Genomic DNA, 27,488 nt, shown 5'->3' on the forward strand with positions numbered 1-27,488 from the left:
TCAAACAACTCATGGGACAATAGATACCTTTTCTACAATACAACGTAAATATATACTTCTGCTTTGATAACACCTACATTTTATCATCTTATTTTAGTATTTGGGTGCATCTGTGTGCTTCAGTCTCTGCAAAGAACAGCTGTCTCTCAGCTGGATACAGTCATCGTTGATATGAATGGCATTACAGTCTTAATTAAGTTGCTAAGTCTGGAAATAACAGCTGTAGGACCACATTGTAATTTGCTAGCTTTCTCCTAACTCTTTTCAATTTCTGTTTCCAAAGCATAAGAGTATATGTGACAGCTTATATTGAAGAAATTTTTTTTTTTTTTTTTATGGATGATCTCCATATCAAAATCCAAATCTAACAAATGCTTACAAGGAATTAAGAGAGGAGCTTTCAAGGAAGAATAAGTCATTTGTTGTAATGTCTCTACAAACTATAATTTAAAGTGCTGGAGGCCCCATTTTTGTACAATCACTAAAATTTTAAGCACCAGGAACTATAGTTCTTCATTACTGGGTTCTTCAATAAACTTTATTCTTTACACTGAAAAAGCTTTAGAGGCAATTCTTCCATCAGCACACAAGAGATTTAGGTATGTTGCTTCTGCTGACACTACTGGAAGTTAGACATGGACATCCCTCCTGTGCTTAAAGCAAAAACAGAATAATCATCTCCCTCTCTTTCAGCCGGTCCATATCGGCTGCCAATCAGAATTTCTCTGGTGCAAAATATATACTGCAAAATATAACGAAGCTGCAGCAGCAAAGTACCTGAGGAAGGCTAACCATTGGAGGTCACTTAAAACTATCTTTGACAGCAAAATATTGTAACTGAGGTATTTTTATCATATTACTGTGATGATGCACAGCATTGATTACTTTCCATTAAAGTCATACAAAAAGCACCAAAGTTTTCTCTTTTTTTCCACCTTTTCTTTTCTTTGCAGCCCAGTAGAAAAAAGCCCAAACACTTGAATTACTGCCATGAATAAAGAGTTTGAGGATCCATAAACAGTTTCTTTCCATCCTTGGCTAATACCTTCATCACCTCCATTATGATCATATATGGCTAGAATTTCTAGGTGCAGTTTCTGAGTGGCAGCTTGAAATACCTTCATAAAAGCACAAATTGCAGTGACCAACAGCCACCACTACCTTCTCAGTGGCCCATGTGAAGATATCTGTGTTTCAATCTGAATCAGTCCTTTGGTGTCCCTGGGTTGGATAAACCAGACAGACAGTTTATTTTTTATGCTATAAATGCCCCTTATGGGCAACAATTCACACAGATTAACAAAAGGCATGAGCAAATTTCCCTTACTACTTAAAGTAAGGGAAAATCAGCTGGTTTTATTCACTAGAAGTAAATGAACTTCTTTGTAAACTGAAATATTCAGTGCCCTCCCCTGCCATAAAAAAAACAAACAGTAGGAGCAGAGCAGGTGTAGGAAGGAGGCAAGAATGAACCCTAAATGAAGGAGTGAAAGACACAGGCAAGGTGCAGATATGCTCTGTAATACAGCTGCAGCCTTGGGGAATTTTAGCAATATCAAGATAACTCAAGTGACTGAAGTTGGAACAAATCAGAAGATATGGAGGTACAGAGCACGCAGAGAGAAGAACCTGGGAAATTCAAGGGTAGACCTGCTGGAGAAGAGATCTATAGCAATAACGAGTGGCTAAACTTGGTGACTGAACAATTTTGGTGGCCTCTCTGCTGGCAGATTAATTGCGCAATGGGTGGTCGGACAAGAGGACTGGCAGTGAGGCAATGCAGCATGTCAAGGAAAGTGTTTTATACTGTGTGCTTTCATTGGGCCTCAGATATAACCCTGATTCATGTTAAGCAGCATAAGAGAAGCCCCACGACAATCAATGGGATCACACACAGAAATCGGTGCTAAGCAGCGAGAATATAAAGCAAAGAATAAAATCCTTAGTTTGAGGGATGACCATAAACCAATGAACAAATTTAAAATACAAGTTATTTGATATAGGAAGCAGTAGTACGCTCTCAGGCTGGAGAGCCTCTTGTTCAAATGAATCCCAATATTCAACGAGCATTCCTATAGAGTGCCGCAATAGAAATAACACTGAAGTGAGTCCCTGCTGTTGGACCTTTCCTGGACTTATTACTTATGAAAAACTATCTGACCCTCCACTTAGAGAACAGAGTTAAAGCAGTGGCAAAGGCTCTGTGTGAGGTCATTATCCAGCAAAATACGACTTGAATAAAAAACTGCACTAAAAATCTGCAAACACTAGGATATTGGGATGCTAAGGGGAAGTCCAAGAAAAGTCAAAAGCTTAGAAGCATAAATTAATACATTTAAAAATAAAAAAAAAGCATATGGTGTATCTGCTGCCCTGAGTAGCAGTAAATTACCAGCAGCACACATCTGTCTGCCATAATTTTAGCCTCTTCCTAGCGTTCCAATTTTAGATGCCATCTGCAAATAAACAAGTTAGCTGACCTCAAAACATTGATGTCCTGCCCCTTTTCAACTTGCTGGCAGAGATGACAGGAGCCCAGCACCCACAACGTTTGTCAGCCTCTCACCTTCTCCCAGGGACTCTCACTGAGGACAAGCCTTGGCTTTGCTGCAGAGCATTTCATTCTGTCTACTTGAAGGCACAACAGCTAGGAGTGCTGTACATGCTCTCTTTTGAAATTACCCAAGGTTTTATAATTTTAACAGCCTTCCTTTCAAGGGAGCTGAAACATTTATGTGCTCCCCTCTTCTCATCCATGTGCTCTGTGCTTGCAACACAACTCACCCCTTTGGGTATTCTTCCCTCCAAAGTCACCTTCCAGAGCAAGGTTTACATGTCACAGTATAGGGACTCTGCAACCTCCTATCTCTGTCCCTCCTACATCTTTTCTTCTTTGTCTCAAAAGAGAATATGTTCGTAACAACGCTAAAGTTTGCTAAATTCTCCAATTTTAAGCACAATAACATAAGGCCAATAGTAAGGATGGGAACCCCACTTAGTGGGTTACCAAGTTATTATCCTCCACCAAAGAGCTCGCAGACCATGCAAAGGAAGTGTTATTTTTATTTTTACCAACAGAAAAAAACTAAAGCACGGGCAGAATATTCGCCCCAGTTTCGGTGAGGTGCAACTAACACTGGCTGCTGTGAGTTCACATTAGATCCCCAAGACCATGCCTACACTGGGAGGTTAAAAGCAGGTTGGAGAACATTTTCTTGATGGCAGTAGTGTCTGGCCTTGAAAATCAGCTGGTATCTATGATAATGTGACAATGTGAAAATGTAAAACCTAAACCACTTGGCCAGTATCCCAGTGTAACTCGGGGCTTAATCCAGGAATAGGGACATTCCCCTTGAGTGCTAGCACAAGTCTTTTAGCCAAACTTTATTTCTGGCAATGCCATGAAATGCACATCAGCCCTACCTATACTTAGGTAAATATGTGGTAAATCAGTGCTAACTGATAATCAAACTATTTCATCCACCAAAAAAAAAAAAATCCCAGCATGTCAATCTGGTTATTTTGTTTTAAAACCAGCATAAAAATCCCCAGCATAATGTAAAGATCATAAACATCAAACTCTTTCCAGATTAGGCGTGGGAAAACTGCATGAAAATAAATAAAAGCATTAAATAAATAAATGAAAGCAAATTACGTTCCTATATTTACTTAACAGCACTAATATAGAAATAAACCAAATGTGTTCTAGTGAACAAGAAATTGAGTCTGAAGTTAATCCCTTTTCTTTTTATTTTTTTTTCCTATACCCTAGAGGTCCTTTGTACTCCCATTGAAGTCATGGCCTCAAGTGATCCATACAGCTTTCACAGCATGATATTATATCTATTTTATTGGGAAACACAATAATCAAAATGCTAAAATAAATCTTATTTCTATTATTTGATTTAAGCATTAAAGTATTGAAATGGCTAAGCTAATTTATTTCGATTATCAGCCCATTGGTCTTGGTATTATTAATTAGCCCCACAATTTTGACAGAGCTCCTAGCTATAAAATGCCTGAAAACATGATTTTGTTTAAGCACATATCATGCTAAGATTTTTTTTTTTCAAATTTCAATTAATCAGTTCTGGTCAATAAAAAGTTAATATAAAATGGTTTACTGTTAAATGACATTGGCGCTCACACATTTGCTCTGTCCTACACCAGTTAAAAAGCCATTGCAGGCTCCAGTTATAGTGCTCAAAGCTCCAGCTGCATTTTTAAAGCACCAACTGTTAGTTAATTTTGTTAGCATAAACACCCAATAAAATTTTATGGTGTGTTCAGCTCTCATTAAAGATGAAAAACAGCAGCGGAGAGCAGCACCCACAAATAAACAGGGAGCAGGACGGCTCTGGCATCACTGATCCCCAGAGCTCATTCAGATTCAGGGCTCGGGGCTCCCTGTGCCAAAGGGCACTGCAGAGACAAGAAGAGCGAAATCCCACACACCGCTGGAAACCCCTCGAGCTCCGCACAGCCCTACCATAATGCTCCTCACAAATATTTACTGAGGGAGAACGGTCTTTCTCCAGTCCTTTTCTCATGCACCCCCTAAAACCTTAAAATAACAGCTGTTCTAGGCAAAGTACACCCTTGCTGGTGCATACCTGCACAACAGTGCAGTGCACAACCCATGGCTCCTTTTGCTCCCCATCACCCAAAATAGCCTAGAGGAGCAGCTCCATCAACACCAGAACTAGAGGAGCCTGTTCTTCCCCGGGTTGCATGTGGCAGTTGGATTCCCTCCAGTCGGGGACAGCGTGACCCCTGCCAGAAGTTGTTTGATCCGTCATGGCATTTATGAAGTCAGATTGGCCATCTCTCTTTGTCTTCCCATCCTTCAAAGGGGCGTTTGAGCTTTCCACTGAAATTTCTAGTCTTCAACCTGCCATCATCCTCCTTGCAAAATTTCCCGTTAATGGGAACTTTACAGTACAGCTGACACTAGGACAGTCCCAGGAAGCACTCAAGGGAATACAGCTGGAATTAACTGACAAAACCCATCAGGTTTACAGGTAGAATTATAGCGAAAGCAGATTTCACTGTCTGAAATAATACAAGTCTGGTCAAGAACTTCCCACAGTCATTACTTCTAAAATCCTTGAGGCTGGGTTGCTTAAGGTCTTAGAAATTTCTAAAAATCTTTCCATCAACAGAAGCAAAACTTCTCTCACTAATTCAACACTTCCACCAGATAATGTCAAATGAAAACTTAGAGCTTACAAGAAAGAAAGAGAATGTGATAAAAAACTTCAAACACTTCCCCTGAAGTTCCCTGGCATTTTTTCTTGATTTAGAGTTCACCATTCCTAGTTTTGACAGGTTTTGCCTTCCTCTCTGCTTTGTGAAAGATCCCCCACAAAGGGTAGAGAAGATAGAGGATCTGTAAAAACCAGTATAGGGGAAACAGTTAAATTGACACTACACAGTTCCACCCCACATGCAAAAGAAAAACTTGCTCTACAAGGAGCCAAACTAACACCTGGCTTCCTCATGGACAGAAGACCCAAGTCTACAGTTTTCTCCCCCTTCTTTGTCCACAGCTTTTTCCTGCTGACACCTACACTGGGCAAGGGATAACATGCTTCATAGAGAGGGATATGCTGGCAGGATGTCAGGAGCACATGCTGATGAGCCAGCTGGCTCTTAAATGGCCAATGGCTAGTTTTGCCTTCATTTTCCATGGCAGAGAAGCTCAGCTTCAGTCTATCCTCTCTACCTAGCCTGCAATTTTCACAGAATTTGAGATCATTATTATTCTGTTAAGCTTGGTAGGTTGGTGGTTTACACTCAGCACTTCACTGCCTGTAAAACTAGAGTAATTCTCCCCTTCTCCCAATTTTTTGCCTCTTATTGTCAACTTAAACCATAAACACCCTGAACGCAAAGCCATTTCTGTCTCTATGGGGTTACAACATCCAGCAGGACTGGGCCTTGATCTTGGCTGGGGGTCTCATGCAATGCTGTATTAGACCACTCTGAAGGGTTAATGTTTTGAGATGCAAGTGTAATTTCTAAGGGAATGCTCACTGAGCTAGGCTGGATTTTGAAGATAGCTGACTGATCATGTTTAAAGCCCTGGCAGCTACATCAAGTCCTAGTTTAATACTTATTAGGTGTGGAAGTCAACCTTGCATTCCCACTAGAGTATTAAAATTGGACAACTCGAAAATATACTGCTTAGCTGTGCCCATACATGGTAACTTACCACACAGTAAAATGCAATGTGCAAGTAAAACTGAACTCGTTTCCGCTTCAGCAATAATACAGAGGAGCTACCATAGCTTCCTTATCTTCATTTTCTGCATCCAAGAGTGCTAGAAATGCTGCGGCTCTATTGCTTCCATAACTTTAGAGGTATTGAATCTCTCTGCAACTAAACCAACATAAATAAGTGGTAATTCAACTGAAATCAGTGGAATCCATATGAGGGGAATAGTTCATGTAAAAGAGAAGAAAATTAGATTCACCCAATGTAGATGCAATAATCTCTTATTAATCATTTAAAGAATAAACAACTATAAAAAATAAATTCTGTCATATCCTGTTGAAAGGACATTATTGACCTGTTGACCACAGCTGTATGCACACAGCACTGCCCCTTTAGATCAGGGCAACTCCCTGCAGAGATTCGGTTCTGTAGGAACACCCCACATCAGCAATTTGCTTTTCTTACAGGTTAATTTTGTTCTTTTCAAAACAATGAGAGAGCAACCAAGGGTACAATCAAAACTGTATTTCCAGTTCGGCTTAGTTGAGTGTACTATACTTAACAAAGACTTTAAATTACTTCACTGAGTTGTTTTCACACCCACTTTCTTACATACCAATATTGCTAATTACTACAATTGTCTCCCCTTTAAAAGAAAAAAAAATAATCTGTCCAAGTGATTTGCTGTTATCCTTGAGCATTCATTATTGCTGATTAAAAATCAGGTTACAGTTATTCAGGCAGATGTCCTAACCTCAAGACTTTGATTCAACAAGCTTTCCTTAATGCTTACATACTTAAAGCTGAGAGAGGAACCGTGGTTGCTTAGTATCCGCCACAGCCTAAAATGTGTCCTGTAAGCCACATCAAGGAAATCCATGATGGAAAGACGCACCATTTGCTCAGGTTTAACTCAGTGTTGTTTCATTTTACCATACAGCCTGAGTGACTCTCATCACTCCCGTTGGGACAGGAAGACAATTGTCTCCTACCCCCACATCGGGATTGGAATCAGGAAGAGGTTAAAGCCTAGATCCACAGAAAGATTTAAATGTCTAATAAAACATCAGTGCAATTTAGGTAGTAAAATGACTGCATTACCCTCAAAACACACATAAGCTATTTGAGTACTCATCAGGGATGTGCTACTGGGGCCATAAGCTGCATATCAGTGTATGCCGAAGGAGCTGTACCGACATCTTACAGCACAACGGGTCTCAGTTAGGAGACCTGACCCAGAAGATATACGCTGACCACGTCCAAGACAAAAAAGCTACAACAGCTATAATCATTCAAAAATACGGTCAGAGAGAAGTCGAAAGAGACTGAATCAGCAGTAGAGTTGTGCCAACCAGTATGCACTAACGTACAGCTGAGGCTGCTGTACAAAGCTGGGGGTTTAGACCATACCCTCCAGATTGTGCATGTCAGCCAATGGTTTGGCTAAATGCATTTTCATATAAAACAAAGAGACAGTGCATCCCCCTCTCCCCAGGAGACACTGTGGCTTTCTGTCTTCTCCACTTCGAGTAACAGCCCTGCGCTCTGCACTGGCCCCACTCCAAAAGGAGAGGCACGAGAGCTCCTGCTGTGGAGCAGCCTGTCTCCTGCTGGATATGACAGTCCCCCAAAGGATGGGAGCTGGTGGGTCTCTGAATCCTCACCAACACTTAGAAGGACACTAGATCCACAAATTCTGCTCTATGGGATACCTCCTTGCTCGCTGTACCCGGATGGAGGACCCCAAATAGAGTTGCTTCTAAAGAAAGAAATGACTCCCCATGTTTTCTATAGATTTTCCTCCCTCAAGATAGATGAAATTGGGAGTCCCAACATGAAACAGAGTGCCTTCTCACAACATCTTCCTTGGTACTAATCTAAGAAAAGAAGTAAAATTTAAGACACAATTTCTGTGCCTTGCATTGGCTGGCACAGGGCTCTGGACTGCTGAATAAAACCCAAAAGCCAGGAGCTGCAATGTGCAGTGTTGAAAAGCCTGAGTCCCCATATGGAGTTAGCCCTCATTAATTCCTTCAAGAAATCTGTCAAAATGTGACAGCTGGGAACTGAACCCCAAATCCTTATGCCAGGATCTGAATAACTTTCCAATAACACACACTTTCTTAATCAGAGTGAAAGCCTCCTCCCAGCCCACACAAGAGAGGTAGTTGGTTTTGTACAGACCCTCAGCGGCTGTAGGGCTCACCACCCCAACCACCCAACCATGTCAGAAATGTTCCTATGATGAAGCTTTTCATTACAGCGTTGGGGTGAATCCTCTCGCCTTCCTCCCACAAATTGTTTTAGGAAAGGCAATGGGATTAGTCACAGGCAGGAAAAAAGAGCATTAGAAGCTGTATGTACACAAAGTATTTCTCAAAAATAGTTCTCTCTAGCCAATAAATCACAGTCTTTCAATAGCACTTACAAGTGGCTTAGAGCTAGGTCTTGGCTAAAAAGCATTATGTAGAAACGTCAAAAAAATATACATTTTTTTAGCGGGCACGTGTTACTAGAGTTTGGAATTACAATCAAGCTATCTACTTAAGGACTTTAATTGTATCCCTCCTTTAAAGTGTTACCTCCCTTACTCATCACAACCATGCACAGTTGTAAATCTTGCAAAGTAAATGTGAAGTCTAAGTGCTCATTGCCTAGCGAGAGGAAAACTCAGAGTGAAGCCAGGAAGAAGAGTGACCTTGCCCCAGTGAGTTGGCATTTGCAGCTCTTTGAGTCAACACAATGTGCCGACGTATTTTCGGGGGGGGGGGGGAACCCTAACAGCAAGTTAAGCAGTGGAAACAACAGTGTTCGATTTACGATGGATTTTGGCCCTGCATTATTTGCTCAACCGACTCCCTCTTGCAGATACCCCAGCCCTCACCCATGGCTGCCTCTTTTCCATCATAAACTTCCAGTTCTTCTGGAAGTTCCTTCTATGCTCCTTCCTTTCCCCCCTTCCCTCCCAGTCTTTACACAGCCTGTGATGGGCAAAGGACATCCCATGATGTAGCTACAGCCCTGTGCTGACTGGGTTGCTGAGACAGGCCAGTAAAAGAGATATGGCCAGATTTCTCGCCGCTTCTTCCTCTACTCGGGTATAAAATATTCCTTCTTCCCTATTAAGCAATTGATTTCCATGACACATGTAGAAAGTTGACATTTGCAACACTTCTGTCAATTTTCATTAAAATTGGCCACTGAGTTCAAAAGTTAGGAGATGAGGAAAGTCAGACAAGTCCTGTTTGTGGCTTTGTTTTTGGTTAGGGGTTTTGGTTCGTTTGTTTTTCAGGAAAAAAAGATATTAAGCATCTCACAAGCATTTCTGTGCTTTAGAAGTCAGTGTCACAAAAAGACTTTGCTATTCTGCCTCTTGTCTACTCTATCACAGACCTGTTACAGATCAGTTATTTGTTTTTTCATCCCTGTTTGATACACTCATTTCTGAACTCTGCAAGGTTTCCTTGCAGCTGAATCAGTCATGCATGGAGCTTTCTGTGTTTTAATTAAAAACCTGAAACCATCAGTCATGTCAATCTTCTGACTTGGAAAAATATATTTATTTCCAATGGAAAAAATATCCACATCCTACAGCATTTGAAAAGAAGATGAAGATGCCTTCAAGACAAATACAAATGTATCAATTATCATGTGCTAAGAATATACGCATTTGAGCCCCATCTCTTCCTTCTGCATTAAAGTGTTAGGTCAGCAGCTTGATACAATAAATTATTACTGATATGCAATAACCTTAGCTGTTCAACCCAAAACTCAAAGAAAACCAGAAAGTGCAAAGAAAGGAGGTCCAACATTAAAATTACAGGCAAGATCCATGGAGGACCTTCAATTTAAGGCTCTCGAATTATGCAAAGAGCTTATGCATGGGTTTAACTTCAAATATATGATTAGTCATGGAGCTAAGTAAATAATTTCAGCAGACTCATCTAATCCGTTTGTGTACGTCCACAGCCCTCATCATGTCGCATCTTTTAATACTCACATAGCCTTATTAGTGGGTTTAGTCCTAAAAAGATCATAAGAGAACAGGAGGAATAACTGTATTTACTTTACAGAAGGAGAGGTATAAGGTAAAGCTGCGTGCCTAAGAGTTTGTATAATCAGGTCTGCACTGATTAGGCATGAAGTACTCAACCATGTGAGCAGCAGCACCAGCATTTCAAACAACACCACGACATCAAGTCTAGAAGACTGAACACGACGCCAGTATTAAGAGGTGAAATAAAAAAAGAAGCTGACATGGTACCATTTCTGGTGAAAGGTAAATTTTGCATTTCTTTAAGGTGCATCCCATTAGCTAATATGGAAACATGTCACTTTACATGTGCCTCAAAAAGGCACTTGAAATCTTTTTTTTTTTTTTTTTTGGGGGGGGGGGGGGAATCCACCATACAACAGAAAGACAAACACTGAAAAACACTTCAAAGAGTTGCAGAAGGAGCATCAACAGAACTGTCTACAAGAGGGCACATACAGCTACCCAACTAGTTTATGTTGCAGTATATCAGTGTTGTAAAGGCAAATGCAAGGGCTATGTTCATTACTACCAAAAAAAGGTTAATGCAAATTTGATCTGGATCAGGTGTGAGCACCCAATTACATTTCTGTTGAATTCAGTAGAGTACACAATAAGGTGTTTTATCCCCGTTATTTTCTGTTAATGCTGGCTATGCAAACACACCGTGGCAAGCAGCAAAAGCAGCAGATACAGATATACCTGATCCCATGTTACACACCAGCACAAATCTTTACCTTCAAATCATTTTAACCCATTTGAAGCAGGAGCGCGAGTTTGGACTATTCCAGCACTTGGGGCTGCAAGGCCTCACCATCCTCGGTCCCTGAGCACCCGGTTCAACACCTCCCCGAGCCGCAGCCTGAACGTGGTAACCTCTGATCGGAGGGGCGCGGGGAGCGATACCTGCCTGCCCCGAGCACCGCTGCAAGGAGGAGGCTCCAAAACCGGCTCCTCGGCGGGGAGCCAGGGGGAGATGCTGAACTTCGCGAAGTGATGGGGTAGCGGGGAGCGCAGGGGGTTGCTGCCCGAGGCGGGTGGGGGGGATGCTCGCAGCTACAGGTTTAGGGACGGGGAGCAGCGGAGAGGGGGGAGCCCCGCCGCTGCGCACCCCGCCGAGCCCCGTTCCCACCAGGCTGCGCGCCCCGCAGAGCCCCGCGGCCGGTCTTACCTTGGGCCCCTTGCCGGTGGAGCAGCGGACGTTGTTGGTCACCCCGGCCGTCTGGTTCATGCTGGGGCAGGAAAGTTGGGCTCCGGGCGCGGCACCCCACGCAGCCTCGCCTGCGCACCCGCGGAGTCGGGGGAAAGGAAGGAAGGAGAGGGCGGGCTGCCCCCGCACCGGGACTTTACCCCTGTCCGCCGGGGTCTGCGCGCTGGCGGCGCTCCCGGCTCCCCAGCTCCAAAACAAAACCCGAAACACACACACACCCCCCCCCGCTCCCCGTCCCCGCTTTCCTCCCCCGCCCTCCAAAGCAGAGGCGAGGCGAGCCCGCTTCTGCCCGCCCCCCGCCCTCCGGGGCCGCCGCGGCAGCGGGGAGGGCTCGCACGGCTCCGCGCCGCTCCGCGGGACGCGCTGTCCCACGCCGCGGCGGCCCCGGAGCCCGGCCCGGCCTCGCCCCCAACTCCCCCGCGGCCGCAGCGAGCCCGACTCTCCCCAGGGAGCTCTCACTTTTTCGTCATTATTTTGTCTTAATCTCTCCCTCCCCCAGCGTGAGCAGTGGGAAATCGCGTTAAAAACTATCAGGGTTTCCACCGGGGTTGGTTTTTTGACCCGCTGGTGCGTGGGTCAGTTAGCCCAGCTGTTTCCAGTGAAATAAATGCTTGGTTGTGTTTTGATTGACAGATGTTTACTTACTACCAAGCTGCAGGATCTGGATCTTACTTTTTTGCATAATTCCTCTTCCAGGTGTGCTGGAGTTCAGGGTGCTTTTTTTTGGTTTTGGTGAAATAAGGGCTGCACAGCTGACTCTGCTGGTAAAAATTTGCTGTTTAAGTAAGCAAACAAAAAAACCCGTGTAATGAGTCATTATCCAGGTATTTTCTCCTATCCCTGTTCAACCACTCCACTTCAGCCCATGAGGCCAGATGCTGCCTCCTCTGTTCTTGCAACAAAAACTTTGTGGAAATTCAGTTCCCAGAGTAGAAAACAAAAACAAAAACCTTAGGTCTGAGTAAGAAGATCTGGATAGCCAAGGCTGAAAGCATCCACACTAGATCTTATCAAATAGTTTTGTTTTTTTTCTTCTTAGGGGTTAATCTATCAGAATACATTGTTTCAGGTATTTTTGTTATGTTTCTATAGTATACGTTAAAAATTTAAATAAATAAAATCCTTTCTGGGTGATGCTCTTTTTTCAGGTACGTGAGGCCATACAGCAGTGCCTCTAGAAGAAAAATGCTCTGGTTGCTCACCATGGACCAGAGCCAATGCTGCTTTGGAGAATCCCAGCTCCTTCATTTCTGAAGGGTACATATCCTATCACATGCTTGACTGGCTGTATCTTCCATCCCTGTGGCTAAAATAGATTTAGAGAGACCACCGTGGAGGCAGATAGCAGAAGAAAGTGTAGTCAAATGGTGAACTCTGTTAGAGCCTCTGGCCTTTCAGCTCTGAGGCAGGAGAGGGGTTCCAAAACCACAGTATGTTGTCAGATGTCCCTCCCTGTCAGCAGGGCACACTGATTTTGAGAGAAGAGCAGACATCTAATGACTAGTTTGATAAGAGAAACAGGTTTCCCCAGGAAGAAATCATCTCTTCAGGGTCAGTCTTTCCTCCCCAAGGAACTCTCATGTTAGTAATGACCACACTCTGCTCCTTAATCTTGCAGTGTCTGCTCCCCTTGCTTTGCTAAAACAAGGTGTTTACCTCAGAAGTGCTGCCAATAAGTCCCTCTCAGGGATGAGTATCCCACCAACCTCCGTGAGCAGTGGGTGCTGGCACCCTGGCTGGGCTATCAAGCATGCTCAGCCTCAAATACCACATTATTACTGTTCCTGCTACAGCCCTCTGATGGCTTTTACTTTTTTGCACTGATTAAGTTTTGAAGTTTACTACTCCGAATGCTCTGTTCAGTGGTTTGGTTTTCATGTCTTCCCAAGCAAAATGTCTGCTAATAAATCCAATTATAGACTTTGAGTTGCCTATTTGGTGGGCCCTGGCTTCATTATATTCTCTCTATGGCTTGTTACGCTGAGACATGCAGAAGTCCATGGAGTCATTTGCAGTTGTACAAACATGCAGAACAATTTTTAAAAAAAGAAACAGGCAAGCAAAACCGCCCAAAGAGATTTTTAAATCCATGACAAACCCTTCTGGCCACTACATGGAGCAGGTGAAAAATCTGTACTCTTGTCCCACCTCATAAGGCAAATTCTTCAGGAAAAAAAGAATAACATTTATTCCTATCTACACATTCTTTCTCACACAACTTTTTGCATTGCATAGACTGATCATGGGAGTGTTGCCTCATGCTGGTTTATCAGTTTTGTCCTGAAGCAAAGCAGGATGTGAAAGACACCACTCCACTACCCTTTCTGAGGAGCAACCTCCTCTTCATTCTGCAGCCAGACTATTAGAGCAGGCAGGGAGTCTATTTTCACCGTAGGGCACATTTTGTCTTATGCTCTGGCAAGAAAGACCAAGGAAAAGTCTCCTGCTGCCTCTCATTTTTCCACTTAATGCCTGTCCCACTCATGGGAATCTCCATTCTCCCCTAAAACCAAGACAAACCTGATGGTGTCGGACCTCCCTTCTATATAGGAAAGGGCAGCTTCCAACTGGGATAGTGGGGAGAGTTCACAGGAGAAGACACTGGCTTTCAAAAATATGAGTAAGCATGTTGATGTTTACTAACCCTTGGAAGGAGGCTGCTGAATGCATAGTGGAAGTGCAGCCTTTGAAATTTGGGAGGAATTGATTAAATTCCAAACTCTGCCCAGGCCTCTCTACATGATCCTGTGGGAAAAAACACTACCACCTTCCTTTGCCCTTCATTGCCCCTCCTGTACTGGGGAAGATCCCACCTCTGCCTATGCACTTACAATTCCCTAAAGCAGGACATACCCATGCAGACCTACAGGGTCCAGCATAATTAAAGGCTGAGGTACTTAATGCTTTCTTTGCCTCAGTCTTTAATAGTCAGACCAGTTTTTCCCTGGGTACCCAGCCCCTTGAGCTGGAAGGCAGGGACAGGGAGCAGAATGAAGCCCTTATAATCCAAAGGGAAATAGTCAGTGACCTGCTACATCACTTAGACACACACAAGTCTGTGGGGTCGGATGGGATTCACCCAAGGGTACTGAGGGAGCTAGCAGAAGTGCCACTTTCCATCATCTATCAGCAGTCCTGGCTCACCGGGGAGGTCCCAGTTGACTGGAGGTTAGCAAATGTGACGCCCATCTACAAGAAGGGCCAGAAGGAGGATCCGGGGAACTACAGGCCTGTCAGCCTGACCTCGGTGCCGGGGAAGGTTATGGAGCAGATCATCCTGAGTGCCATCACACAGCACGTACGGGACAACCAGGGGATCAGGCCCACTCAGCATGGGTTTATGAAAGGGAGGTCCTGCTTGACTAACCTGATCTCCTTCCATGACAAGGTGACCCACTTCGTGGATGAGGGAAAGGCTGTGGATGTTGTCTACCTGGACTTTAGTAAGGCCTTTGACACCATTTCCCACAGCATCCTCCTGGAGAAACTGGCTGCTCATGGCTTGGACAGGCGTACACTGCGCTGGGTAGAAAACTGGCTGGATGGCCAGGCCCAAAGAGTTGTGGTGAATGGAGTTAAATCCAGTTAGCGGCCAGTCACAAGGGGCGTTCCCCAGGGCTCAATATTGGAGCCAGTTCTGTTGAATATCTTTATCAATGATCTGGAAGAGGGGATCAAGTGCACCCTCAGTAAGTGCAGACAACACCAAGTTGGGCGGGAGTGTTGATCTGTGGGAGGGAAGGAAGGCTCTACAGAGGGACCTGGACAGGCTGGATCTATGGGCCTAGGCCAACTGTATGAGGGTCAACAAGGGTCAGAGCTGGGTCCTGCACTTGGGTCACAACAACCCCATGCAACGCTACAGGCTTGGGGAAGAGTGGCTGGAGAGCTGCCTGGCAGAAAAGGACCTGGGGGTGTTGATTGACAGCTGGCTGAATATGAGCCAGCAGTGTGCCCAGGTGGCCAAGAAGGCCACTAGCATCCTGGCCTATATCAGATATACTGTGGCCAGCAGGACCAGGGAAGTGATCGTCCCCCTGTACTCAGCACTGGTGAGGCTGCATCTCAAATACTGTGTTCAGTTTTGGGCCCCTCACTCCAAGAAGGACATTGAGGTGCTGGAGCATGTCCATAGAAGGGCAACAAAGCTGGTGAAGGGTCTAGATCACAAGTCTTACGAGGAGCAGCTGAGGGAGCTGGGGTTGTTTAGTCTGGAGAAATGGAGGCTGAGAGGAGCCCTTATCACTCTCTACAACTACCTGAAAGGAAGTTGTAGCGAGGTGGGGTCAGTTTCTCCCAAGTAACAAGTGATAGGACGAGAGGAAATGGGCTCAAGTTGTGCCAGGGGAGGTTTAGGTTGGATATTAGGAAAAATTTCTTCACTGAAAGGGCAGTCAGGCACTGGAAGAGGCTGTCCAGGGACGTGGTTGAGTCCCCATCCCTGGAGGTATTTAAAAGCCAGGTAGATGTGGTGCTTAGGGCCATGGTTTAGTGGTGGACTTGGCAGTGCTGGGTTAACAGTTGGACTTGATGATCTTGAAGGTCTTTTCCAACCTAAATGATTCTGTGATTTTATACTTTGGCTCTTGTTTCAGCAAGGACCCCTAAATACTGCAGAAAAACAATTGTAAAATCATTACTGTCTGTTGTTCTTTAAACTGAAGTGTTATATATATCTAGAAAAGAACAGACAATGGTACAAACAGCACAAAGTTTTCAAGTGCCTGTAAGATAAGTGAGTGATTTATAGATTAGTATTCGTAGACTGTTCAGTGAAGTGTGAAGGAACAACAATATACTGTCATATAAGCTGTAGCATATAAACATCCCTTGGCATTTTACACTTTGAAAAGGATTATACATAAGCTCAGCTGAGAACAGTATTAAAAAGGAATCTCAGTCATACTTTTTGGGAACATTTAGTAAGAGAGCTAATCTGTCTTTGGAGCTGAGCTAAAGCTATGCAAAATGGATGCAAGGAAATTCATGCAATCATGACATAAGATTTAAAAACAAAACAAAATTTTAAAGCCAAAATTATGTCATAAAATTTAATAAAGTGTCAAGTGCTTTTCTGAGTTCTTCAAATTCATAATTCACAGATGAACTCTGTAAAATTGAGAGAAAATCAAAATCAAGAGCTTTACATATTTATCCTGACACCAAAAGTTGAGGCTTTTGGAAAAACATCCAGTGTCACAAAACTCAAAACAGCAGGACTGCCAACACTATTAAATTCAGCTAGTTTCAAGTTCCAGCTCAGACTTAGATGAGGACCTTTGAAATATCTCCCCATGTTTATCCAGTTCTTCCCAGGAACCTGTTTTGATCTAAATTTGAGCTGTCTGGGGCATGGTATCACTGCTCTGTGAACTCCAGCGGTTTTCAGGTTTTCACAATAATATGGCAAAGACACAACACTTCTGATTTCCTTCACCGATATTTTCAGTAGAAAGCTGACTGAGATAGTCTAACGCTTTACCACTCTGCAATTTTTTACATCACTTGTGACTTAAACAGAAAGGTACATCTATTTTGTACAGGTCAAAAGCCACAGAATAGGGCCACAGAAAGTCTAACGCGAACTTGCACTTGGTCAAAGGTCAAAGAGTTGCAGAAATCATCAAGGTTCACCTTGTTCTCCATCTCAGAAGAGAAATGTGATTAAAAGCCTAGTTTAAGGAAAACGCTTAGAAAGCTGAGTAGTCAACATGCAGCGAGCACGGAGAGGTTGAGAGCACAGGAGACGAGGAGGATGTGAAAATTGAGACCACGGAGTGCTAAAGAACACAATTCTAAAAATCAATGCAATGATGGATCAGGAACGAATGCAAAAAGCACAGCACGGGAAGGCTATAATTAGATGATTTAGTCATAGCCAGGAGCCTGACTGAGCTTTTTGAATCCACTGAAGTGGACACAGTTAATGCAGAGTTTGGCTTGATCGTTATAGTTCTTCCCATGACAGCAACACAGAGGAGGTTCACAGTATGCTTTAGTCTTTATTATGGCAATATAGGTAAAAACCCACTAGTACATAGAAGGGTCTCTAACCCTATGGAAAAATGATACCTGCAAACAAGGATGAGCACCTCTGGTTGCAGCTGGGCTTCCGGGATGACTGATGTGGACTCCACAAAATGCTGGAAAGCAGGAATAACCCCAGCAGCACTTGGACCTGTTCTGTCTACACTATGTTTGGTGGCTCTGCAGTGAAATTGCAAAAAGCCAGCCACCACTCTCACTTTCCTTTTATTGCTACCAGCAGTGGAAGTTAATCAAAGCTAATGTAACAATGGGGAAAATGCCAGTGTAGAGTAACACTGATATGAACATTAAGCCTTCCCAGAACAGAGCCCTCTATGTGGACTTCCAGGCTTTGTGAACAAGCAGGGAAAAAGAGGTGTTCCGAGTCCCCCAAAACCTTGATCATGAAGAGGAATCTTTCCTCAGCAGACTCTGTCAGGACAGATCCCTGTTGCTTGTAACTTAGGGTGAATACCCAAGCTGATGCTGCCAGCAGAGAGCCTAGCTTGGTCTAATAGCCTGCCCCCAAAAAGGACTAATTTCAGTACTGATGTGAGTGCATTCATTTAGTGCTAGCTCACAGCATCTCTGTAGTCCCTTGCAGGCTGCAGTGCTGACAGGTGGCAAAACCATGCCTGAAAGATGTTGACCCAGTGATAATGTGAGAAGTGTGAGAGCCACAACACTCCACACTTTTTTGATATCATTCTCCTCTTAGTGCGCTCACAGCAGCTCTGACCTTGATCAAGCCCATCCTGTCTCCTCAGCTACATTTTCCAACTCTTCTTTTACTTGGCCCGTTGTTCCCCCAAGACGTGATGGCAAAAGGGAGCTAAAAAGCAAGCAACAATTAATACCACAGATGGTGGACCTCTCTGCTTGCCCACAATACTCCCTCTGCTTTTCCCTGCCTACTTACCTCCTCCCACTGTCATAATTCAGGAGGAAGTTGTAGCTCAAACACTTGAGCACAAGTGTCAGATCTAGGATCTAAGCTTTGCTTTTGGCTCAGCTGCTGATCTGCTGAGTCCATTCAGCTCCTTGGATCATCCACATTTTCTTCCAGCTGTAGATCAGCCAAGCAGCTGCCCTAAGACCCTTGGAGCACAGACTACAGGCTAGATTTGGTAAAGGAATGTAGTGGAAGTGAAACACCCAAGTTAGTAAACAGCCAACCTCACTTTTGTATTATGTAGGTCCCTCAGGCCCTTAAATTCACTGGGCACCAGGGATGCCCAGAAAGCTCCAGCTGAGGCATCCAACCAGCATCCCTTGATGCCAACCAGCTATGAACTTGCCCAGCAAAAAAAGTTTCTAAGGCCAGAGAGCATATGTCCAAGGTAAGCATCATCTACAGTCCTGTAACAAGGGCTTTTTCTTAGTGTTTCTGGGTTTTGTGTCCGCTTCTGGAATTGCACTGTGTTTTACATTACACAGCTGCTGGGTAAGCAGTCCTTTGGCCAGATGCATGAACACTCGCAGGTGAATGCCCTAACTATTAGGAATGTTTTAAGCATGGCATTATTAAGTAATAATTTACTCATCCAATTTAGTCTACGAGGTCTCCTTATCAAGGAATGTTATTCATCAGTACCACTCTAGCTCTCACTCTAATTTATTTATACTTAATGGCCTTTCAAAGACATCTTTCCACATTACTTTCCGGCACAAGAATATACATGAGATACTAAATCACATCATGATATATGATGTGTTACAAAAATATTGCATAATTTATACAAATTGTAAACATAAGAAAAATCATCCAATAAACTCTGCCATCAGATGTCCTTGAGGTTAGATTAAGGCTACATGAGGCCTTTTAATTTAATAAATCAATGAGAAATAATTTTATTCAAATCTCACCTTTGCAGAAGCAGCAAGCTGTTTGAAGCAGATAAAAGACTGGTATATCTGTATTGAAAATGAAGGATATCTATCTAGCTAAAGCTCTAGCACTACCTTCTTCATATGGGCAAGAGGGATTTCTGCAGTGATGCCATAATCCTGCTGACCACAAGATGGTGCAACATTTTGGCCACGCACGAGTTGGGTGACACGTTCCAAGAGCATTGCTGACCCTTGCACTGGTCACCACTTAGATGTTTTGAAACTCCAGGTCACTTTTGACAGCTGTCAAACAGTATACAAAATCCATACAAATGAAAAAAAAAAAAAAAGGAGAAAAAAAAAAAGCTTTACAAGACACTTTAGAGAAAGTTCCTCTTTAGAGCAAGCTGAAGGGTGATTTTTTGCTTAGAAAGGAAGATTTATTGAAAGAGAAAAATAAAAATAGAGAAACAAATCAAGTTTTTCTGAAAAAAATAATTTTCATTAAAAGTTCAAGATCTGTAATATGTCAGAAAAAAATGAAAAGCAGTTGGAAAGATTATTGCAGTGTTGCTCATGGGACAAGTAATTCCAGTCCATTTCCCTGGACTTCTCAGTTGGTCTTCATCTGTCATGTTGTGAAACAGTTGCCTTTTGGAGAAGCAGCAGGAAATCCAGCATGGGATCTGCAGTCCCTCTGTGGATCCTGAACATCAGAGAAGGATAAGGAGGATTGGATCCACCAAATTAGAATTTATATAATAATAAATAATTTTATTAATAATATAACTATATGTATATATTATACATAATTTTTTTCAAATCAGAACACTAAAACTTTCCAGCAAAAAATATTAAAGTCTTCCCTCACCTCCTTAAAAAAAAAATTTTTTTTTTCTTTGAGAAGACGGGGAAATCCACACTGCCCTTATAGAGTTGAAAACACAGTATTTTTCAATGGTCAATTTTCATGGAAAATTCCCAAGCAGCCTTAGTTTTCCCTTTTGTTCTCTGTGAACTACTTTTTAGCATGAAGGATGTGCAACACAGACACTCAGTATCCCTGAGGCAACTAAAGCATTTGCTTAGATGGAAAAGGAATAGCAAAAAGATGTTTTAAGCGAAGATTCTTGAAACCAGAGGAGTTATTCTGAATGCTTCAGTTATTGGACAACCAGCCTGAAAAGACCTTCCTCATTTTCACAAAGTGCTGAGCCGTGAGCTATCACTCCCTAAAATCAGGTGCTTTTAAGATGACTTGCATTAGACTCCTGAAGAAATCAAACAGCAGCTTCTGAATTCTGAATTGCATTTTTAACTTTATTTGGTCAACTTGCAGTGGAAAACAAGGTAGAGGATGAGCAACATATGACCCACCAGCTTGCAGCAGGTCCCTCCATTTTGCAGTTGTCCATACCACAGCCCCCCAGCAGACAGTCAGTCCCCCACACCTCTGTCTGGGCAGTCCCTTCTGGTTTGAAGGGACTTTACCCTCCCGTTCTTGACTTGGAAGAGACAGTTCAAAAATGAAATGGTTCAAAAACTTTTTCGACCCAAATCTCTAAGCCCATACAATATGCTGTAAAATACTCTCTTTTGACTACATCAATACAATATTGCCACATGTGCATTTACCCATTTGTTAGAGTCAATGACAAAACCTCTGTTAATTCCATGTAAAGACTCCCTGTGAGTATCCTGTTGTCTTCCCAGACCCGCTGCTCAAACCTCCAACTTTTACAAGAAAAAAAAAAAAAAAAAAAGCGCAATTACAGGTTGAAGTATTTTACACTCCATTATTTGAAAACCACAGTCAGGTGTACAGAAACACAAATAAGCTGGTGAAGCTGACATGAGCCAGTAAGAATTACACAGAAGCATTTAATCTGTATTCCCTTTTTGTGATAGCTTTTCTCAGTGGTGGAGGATTGATCAGGTCAGTTTGTACAGCTGTGACTGATGTGAGGTGAGCTGGGCTGGAATATCACACCTCATTTCAACACTGTGAAACAACCCAACTCCACTGGTCCCTAAGCCTTGGGCTGGGACCCCATCACGGCTACCACAAGCTCTGAAGAAGTCAAAGAGCCTAAAAACCTGTTTCTAGAGAACACTGTAACAGGCACGTGAAGCTACACAGCACTGAAATTATCAAAGTCACATAATGTTTGGAGTGATTGCCCAGGAATCCACTCCATCTTCCATCTACTGTTTCTTAAGCATTTTACCTTGCACTTTCAGTATAAGTATCATTGACTTGGACATAATTTACTTTATAATTATTGCAAGACATGTTGTTGAATCCACACATACACTATCTGTAAAGCAGCAACAAGAAAAGTTATTGCTTACCACTGAGACTTAAAAAAACCCCAAACAAACAAAAAAACCACAACAAAAACCCAAACACAAGAAGAACTCAAAGACAGAGATACATGTTGGCAACCATAACTGAAATACTACAGACCTCCCTAATACCAGTGTTCTGCTTTGCAAAACAAGTCCATCTGCTGAATGACAGTGATGACTGCCGCAACCTGATGGACAGAAAAATCAGGAGTAAGTGAGGTGCACTAATTTTATACAGAAAGATAAAGCTTTATCAAGTCTTCCTTCCCCCTTCAGCAGCAGTGCACCAGAGGGCAGGATTTAGCCTTGAATGCATGGTTTGGGGCAAGTTTTGCTTATCTCCTGCACAGGGAGGAAGCAGTCAGAAGAGCAGGACAGGTGGCTTTGCAGCACAAGAAGATGGAATCAGGGAGCCTCTAACACAGACAGGACTGCAGCTCCTGCTCTGTATTACGATGATGAATTTGAGCTTTGAGGTAGACCCTGAAAGGCAGCTGGAGATGAGCCAGCTTTCACACCAGCCAAAATCTTTTTGTGCTATATGATTAATTTCTCACAAGATATTCTGCAGCTCCAGAGTTTCAGGGCTGGCCTCAGAAGAGTTTAAGCACAGCTTGTGGTAGCAAAATTTAGCTCTTCATCCACTGAACAGAACACCCTTGTATATCTTAATGGTCCATATTTTCCTACTGAAGCCTGGGTTTAGGTGCATATTAGTTATGGTCTGAACTTAGATTAAATGTGGCTCTGAGCATGTTCTCCTTCATATTATCCTCAGAGCCCATCCTTCAGACTCATCTAGCCTGACTGTCTACCTGGATCCCTCCCTTCCTCTGCCCTTCAGCTGCAGTCCCCATCTCATGCCAGTGCTTCCCACCTGTGAGCAGAAAGTTATGACAGAACATCCAACCCAACCAACTTCAGGGAAAGGCCTGGTGGTTGGATCAGATCTATGGCCCTCCAAAACCCTGAGGCTGCAATTAGCCCTTAGATTGTGCCTTAGGTCAACCCTTCCATCAACACAATGAGGTGGCATCTTCAGGCACACTCAATTAACTCAAAGTTAATAGTTTCTATAAAGCCTGCTGCCAAGGGCTATCAGGCATCTAGAGAAACTATTATAGCTGAAAGTAGCCTTGTAGTGCAAAACCTGAAAATACACATTATAACGTATTCTATTTAACAGGGCATTTCAGCCTCTCCATCTGTTATGGTTTAGCTGGGGTTTGTTTTTTGTTTGTTTTGGGTTCGATTTTTTGTTTTGTTTTGTTTCAAAGCAGGCTATATTATCTCTCTAGGGGTAGTTACCTTTGGCATTGCTGCATGGGAATAGCTTTTAGTTGCCTGGGAAGACAAGTGGGGTATCCCACAGCAGGTACATTCAGGAGAATTCATAGACAGCAAGAAAAAACCTTCAAGATGACAGATTCTCCCTGCATCAAAGGCAGCAAATGAAGCAATCATTGCTATAGCAGTTACCAGAAGAATTAATCATGTGTTGCTGTGCAGGTGTAAGTGCCTTTTCTTATTAATTTTTTTCCCTCCTGCATGCTGTTTCTGGTGTCTTTATCAAACCATTTACAGAAATAAGTTATTTTATATGAACTCCTAAATAAAAGTGCAAATCATATAGGAGCTTAGAGAAAACTTGACAAGAAGGCTCTTGTTAACTTAAATGGATCAATATTTAACAGCCAGTTACTTTGAAACATAGGCTCTGTCTAGGCTCTCCCCCCACCTCCATATAAGAGATCAATGAGTAATAATTTGCACTATGATGCTTTATAGGAATTCAAAAGAATTCATCAATAAGATGAAAAAGCTTGCAATACAAGCAGACACTACCTAATTCTAATTAATATTAAAAGGATGCTGTCCAGTCTTTTAAACCAAAAACACAGTGTAGCTTATGTACTTAAAGTTGTAGAACCTCATAAGGAACATGGTCTCTGTTAATTACAGTCTGTCTGGGAAGGGGAGGGGGAAATTAAGTTGATCCTTTTAGTGATGAGTTATTCAAAGTGGAAAAAAAAATAAAAACAATCAACTGCAGCATTAGAGTCAAGCCTACACATTAACCTCACACCACACATGCGTGGTTCTATAGCAACACACGCATACTTTTAATTTGACAAATAAATTAAGCCACTGGGGTACTCTTGCTGACAGGTTACATTTAGAATTAATCAGTGCAGGACTGATTGGGAGGTATGTTATTAAGGTAGTTGTTACAAATATAAAACTCCTATTTTCTTCTTTAAAAGTTAGAGAGAAACAGCACCCAGCATTAGCAATCATTGCAAATGCGTGCTTATTTGTTGCAAAATAACTAGATTTCAGTTGTTGTTTTAAAGTCACTGTGCCTGGTCCTACCTTCTTTTCAGGAATAGCTTCTGGTAAGGCCATCTTGGGATGGGTCTATGGGAAGGTAAAAGAAGGTAGAGGAGGGATCAGAATTTCTACATATGCTGTGTCCAGTGCAGATGTGATCCAAAGAATATCCAGATGCTGAGAATACTCAGCTGAATCAGTAGTGTGCACATCTTACCTAAGTTTTATGGTCAAAGGCTATCAAGAGTTACTCAGCACATACAGTTCTTTAGTGTTACAATCAGCAGCACAACTACTCTTACTATGTGTTCTGAAATGTTGACTGTAATAAATGAAAACACCCATTTGACACTGAGGGCCACACCAAGTTCTTGAAAACAGACATCTTAAACTCTAAACATTAGAAAACACCCAAAAATGCCTCTATGAAAAACAAACATATGCTGAAACAAAAAAAGAGAAGTGAAGCTCACTGAAAAAAAACACAGTATGTGAATCTACCTCCAGATTGCTTATCTTTTTTTTTCTTCCCTTCTTTTTGTTCCCACAGTTCATTTTCATCCTTCAATAGAGTATTACATTTCTCCTCTTCCAGGCTGATTAAAAGTCTTTATATTTCTCTCATACCATGCAGCACAACCAAGACAGAAAGGTTTACTGGTGGAAGAAGAACATGAGGGAAAACATAGGAAATAGCCACACAAACATTAAGAAAATGAAGACCAGGTCCTTAGGAAGGAAGCTTTCTAGTCTCCAAAATAGGACAAGGCTCAGCTGAAGCATTTGTTCCAGCTGGGATGTTCATAACAGCTGTCCTCAATTTGGGTTCTCTAGTACAAGTTAGCTTCATGCTGCAGCCTTTTCCTCTCTATCCCTCCTCTCCCAGGCTAACTATTTACATGAATCTTATAATAACTCTGAGACTCTTAATTCTCCATCCAATCTGGTTAAAAATGGCCAGTTCCTGCAAAAGATTTTAGGGAGGAACAGATCAATGTATATGTACAAACAGAGACATGCACCCGGACGTGCACAGTATGATCATATCTATATCTTTAGCAAACCGAGTTGAAGGATCAACCATGTGTCTACCGGTATCTAGCTCATTTCTTCTCAAGTTGCTAATTCCTGATGGATGATAACGATATAGATTTATTATGAGTCTTGCAGTGGGTGATCTTAATTGCAGCCTATTAAGTTGTTACTGAGCTACTTGTTCTCCGCATGACAAAGTCCAACCTATTTTGACCTCTGGAGGGTAACCAAAGCCTTTATTCTTACCAGTCTTACCTTTGGAGTTGTGGAGTGGGTAGGAAATTTAAACTGCAGTTCATCTTTGGCTAGTTTTCAAGTTTCATGTTAAAAAAATATTTTTAATTCAGATTTTAGAGTTAAGCAGTTTTTAGCTGTCATCTGTGACATCTTGAGTGCAATGTCCAGCATTTCTGTGAACTCAGTAAACTTGACTGAATAGGGCAGAAGCTGTCAACTGAAGAGGAAGTTCATTATACTGTAAACGTTTATTAGTGTACAGAAAAATAAAGTTAAACTTATGTAGCAATCTGATTTTAGGTCAACTCATGTAGTCAGAAATTATGACTTTAAAGGGTCTCTGAACAGAAAAATAAATTAAAAAATAATAGACATTACAAGGATTCAGTCACTCATTTGCGTCAGCAGAAAGTTGAAATTCAACAGATTTTTCTTGCTGGACTTGCACTCTTTTTAAAAAAAAATGGGTACAAATGCAGTTTGTATATATAAAAGCACTGGCTTTACATTCTCTTTCAGTTCATTTTGTAAGAAGGTAATACCATTTCAGCAGAGTGTTGAATTGGCTTGTTCTCTTTATAAGGTCTGGGAAGTGGAAGACAAGAATTTTCTCCACTGTAATTCTTTTTCTTCATGGTTTTGATTTGATTTTCCCTTCAGATTGGTTTTCCCTGGCAGATAGATTTGCCTGGAATCTGATTCCGCCCAACTGAGACAATGCTCCAATTACCACCACATCTAACTATGCTGCTTGCAATTTTCAGTGTATTTACCCTCAGAAATGCTTTTTTTCCCCTGTTAGAGAGGGAGACACCCAGGACTAGATCCAAAGAAAGCCTCAACACTCACTGCTGCCCTCTCACCTCACCCCAGAGGTAGTGAAAGACTGGACATCTTTAATTTGAATGTTAAAACTCCCAATGTGTCTCGAGTTCTCAGTGTGGGGAGAGTTAGGAGTACTGCCTGGAGAACATGGAGAAGGTTGTGTTTGTCCATCTGCCTCTCACACCCTGGGCTGATGGACATCTTGCTGAGGCTGGCCTGCAAAAACCAAGCATCAGTTGTTGCATTCCTTCAAAACCTGGCTTGAGTTGGGTGTGTGGTCTCCATCTTTCAGAAATAACTAGCTTCTTAAAGCACTCCACCAGGATCTAGGGGACCTGGGTTCAGTTTTCTTTTGTCATAGCTGATTATGGGTGCATCTCCTACCTTAAGACTGAAGGTGAACCTGGGATGTGTATGGGGTTCTTTTTTGGGGAGGGAGGGCTGGGAAGCAAGAAAGTCACTGTCATTTGCTCTTGTTGCAGCTCCTCCATTGCATTTTGAATAAAGATCCCCCAGACCCAAAAGCATGGCATGAGTGACTGTTGGTTTAGGCACTTGCTTGCAGTAGTTGAGAAGTAGGAGGCTGCTAGCTTGCTCACTACCCTCTATAGACAGTGGGTACTAAAGGCTTTAATATGCTTGAAGGCAATATTGGTGCCTTATGGCTACTGAATTATCCAACACCGGGTATGTGTGATACATAAGCCTTGCCACTACTGCAGTCTATCCTTTGTAAGGCAGTATTGATCTCTGCTGTATATCTCAAAGAAAGAACAGAGCTTAGGACTTAATCCTGAATGGAGGAAAGTGATGCATGAAGTGCTTGAACTGTGGAGAGAGCAGGATTTAAGAAACATATCTGTCTGCTGCATCTCTTGTCGGCTGGTGCAGACACCTTCCTACGTGGGTTGTGAACTCCCTTCTGAGGCACTTGCTTTCCCCAGGTGTTGCATGGAACAGCAAGATGATGCCAGGCCAATTAGAAGTCCAAGGGCCAAGTATTCAAATCCTTCATGGGCCTAGTGCACCAGGGAGACTAAAAGGCTACACCTACCTCTCAAGACATCCTTGACAAAACAAGAAATTGGACCTGGGTTAGCATTTTCCTCACTAGACCATTTGCTCTGTGAAAAAGAATCATCATAGGAGGCAATAGGCACTTTCACAAGACAGTGATTTCGGTGGAAGATACATTGATATAGGGCCAGATTTGTTTGGCACTATATCATCAATAATTAGTAGAAATATACAGAACCTTCTCAGGATAGAGCTGACTCCGGTAATACATGATCTTAATCCTTCCTTAGGACTCACACAAACATGGGCACGATGACTGTTAACAACTATACTTTGTCATGAAAGTTAAGACTTCTTTCTGTCACTGTGCAGCTCTG

The 27,488-nt window shown here is 42.5% G+C and overlaps 1 protein-coding gene across 1 annotated transcript in view; it reads right to left on the reverse strand.

Moving 5' to 3' along the window:
• The window catches only part of DPP6 (dipeptidyl peptidase like 6), a 566,701-nt gene extending 555,073 nt beyond the window's left edge, over positions 1 to 11,628 (reverse strand). The window contains exon 1 of the mRNA XM_087730211.1: positions 11,422 to 11,628. Within this exon, the coding sequence (XP_087586337.1) occupies positions 11,422 to 11,481 (60 nt within the window). The 5' untranslated portion in view covers positions 11,482 to 11,628. The remainder of the gene's footprint in view (positions 1 to 11,421) is intronic.
• Between the last annotated feature and the right edge of the window lie 15,860 nt (positions 11,629 to 27,488).

The sequence above is a fragment of the Nipponia nippon genome, unplaced genomic scaffold (assembly GCF_047370975.1).
Source record: "Nipponia nippon isolate SJK-2023a ecotype South Korea unplaced genomic scaffold, ASM4737097v1 scaffold_1, whole genome shotgun sequence".
Taxonomy (NCBI): domain Eukaryota; kingdom Metazoa; phylum Chordata; class Aves; order Pelecaniformes; family Threskiornithidae; genus Nipponia; species Nipponia nippon.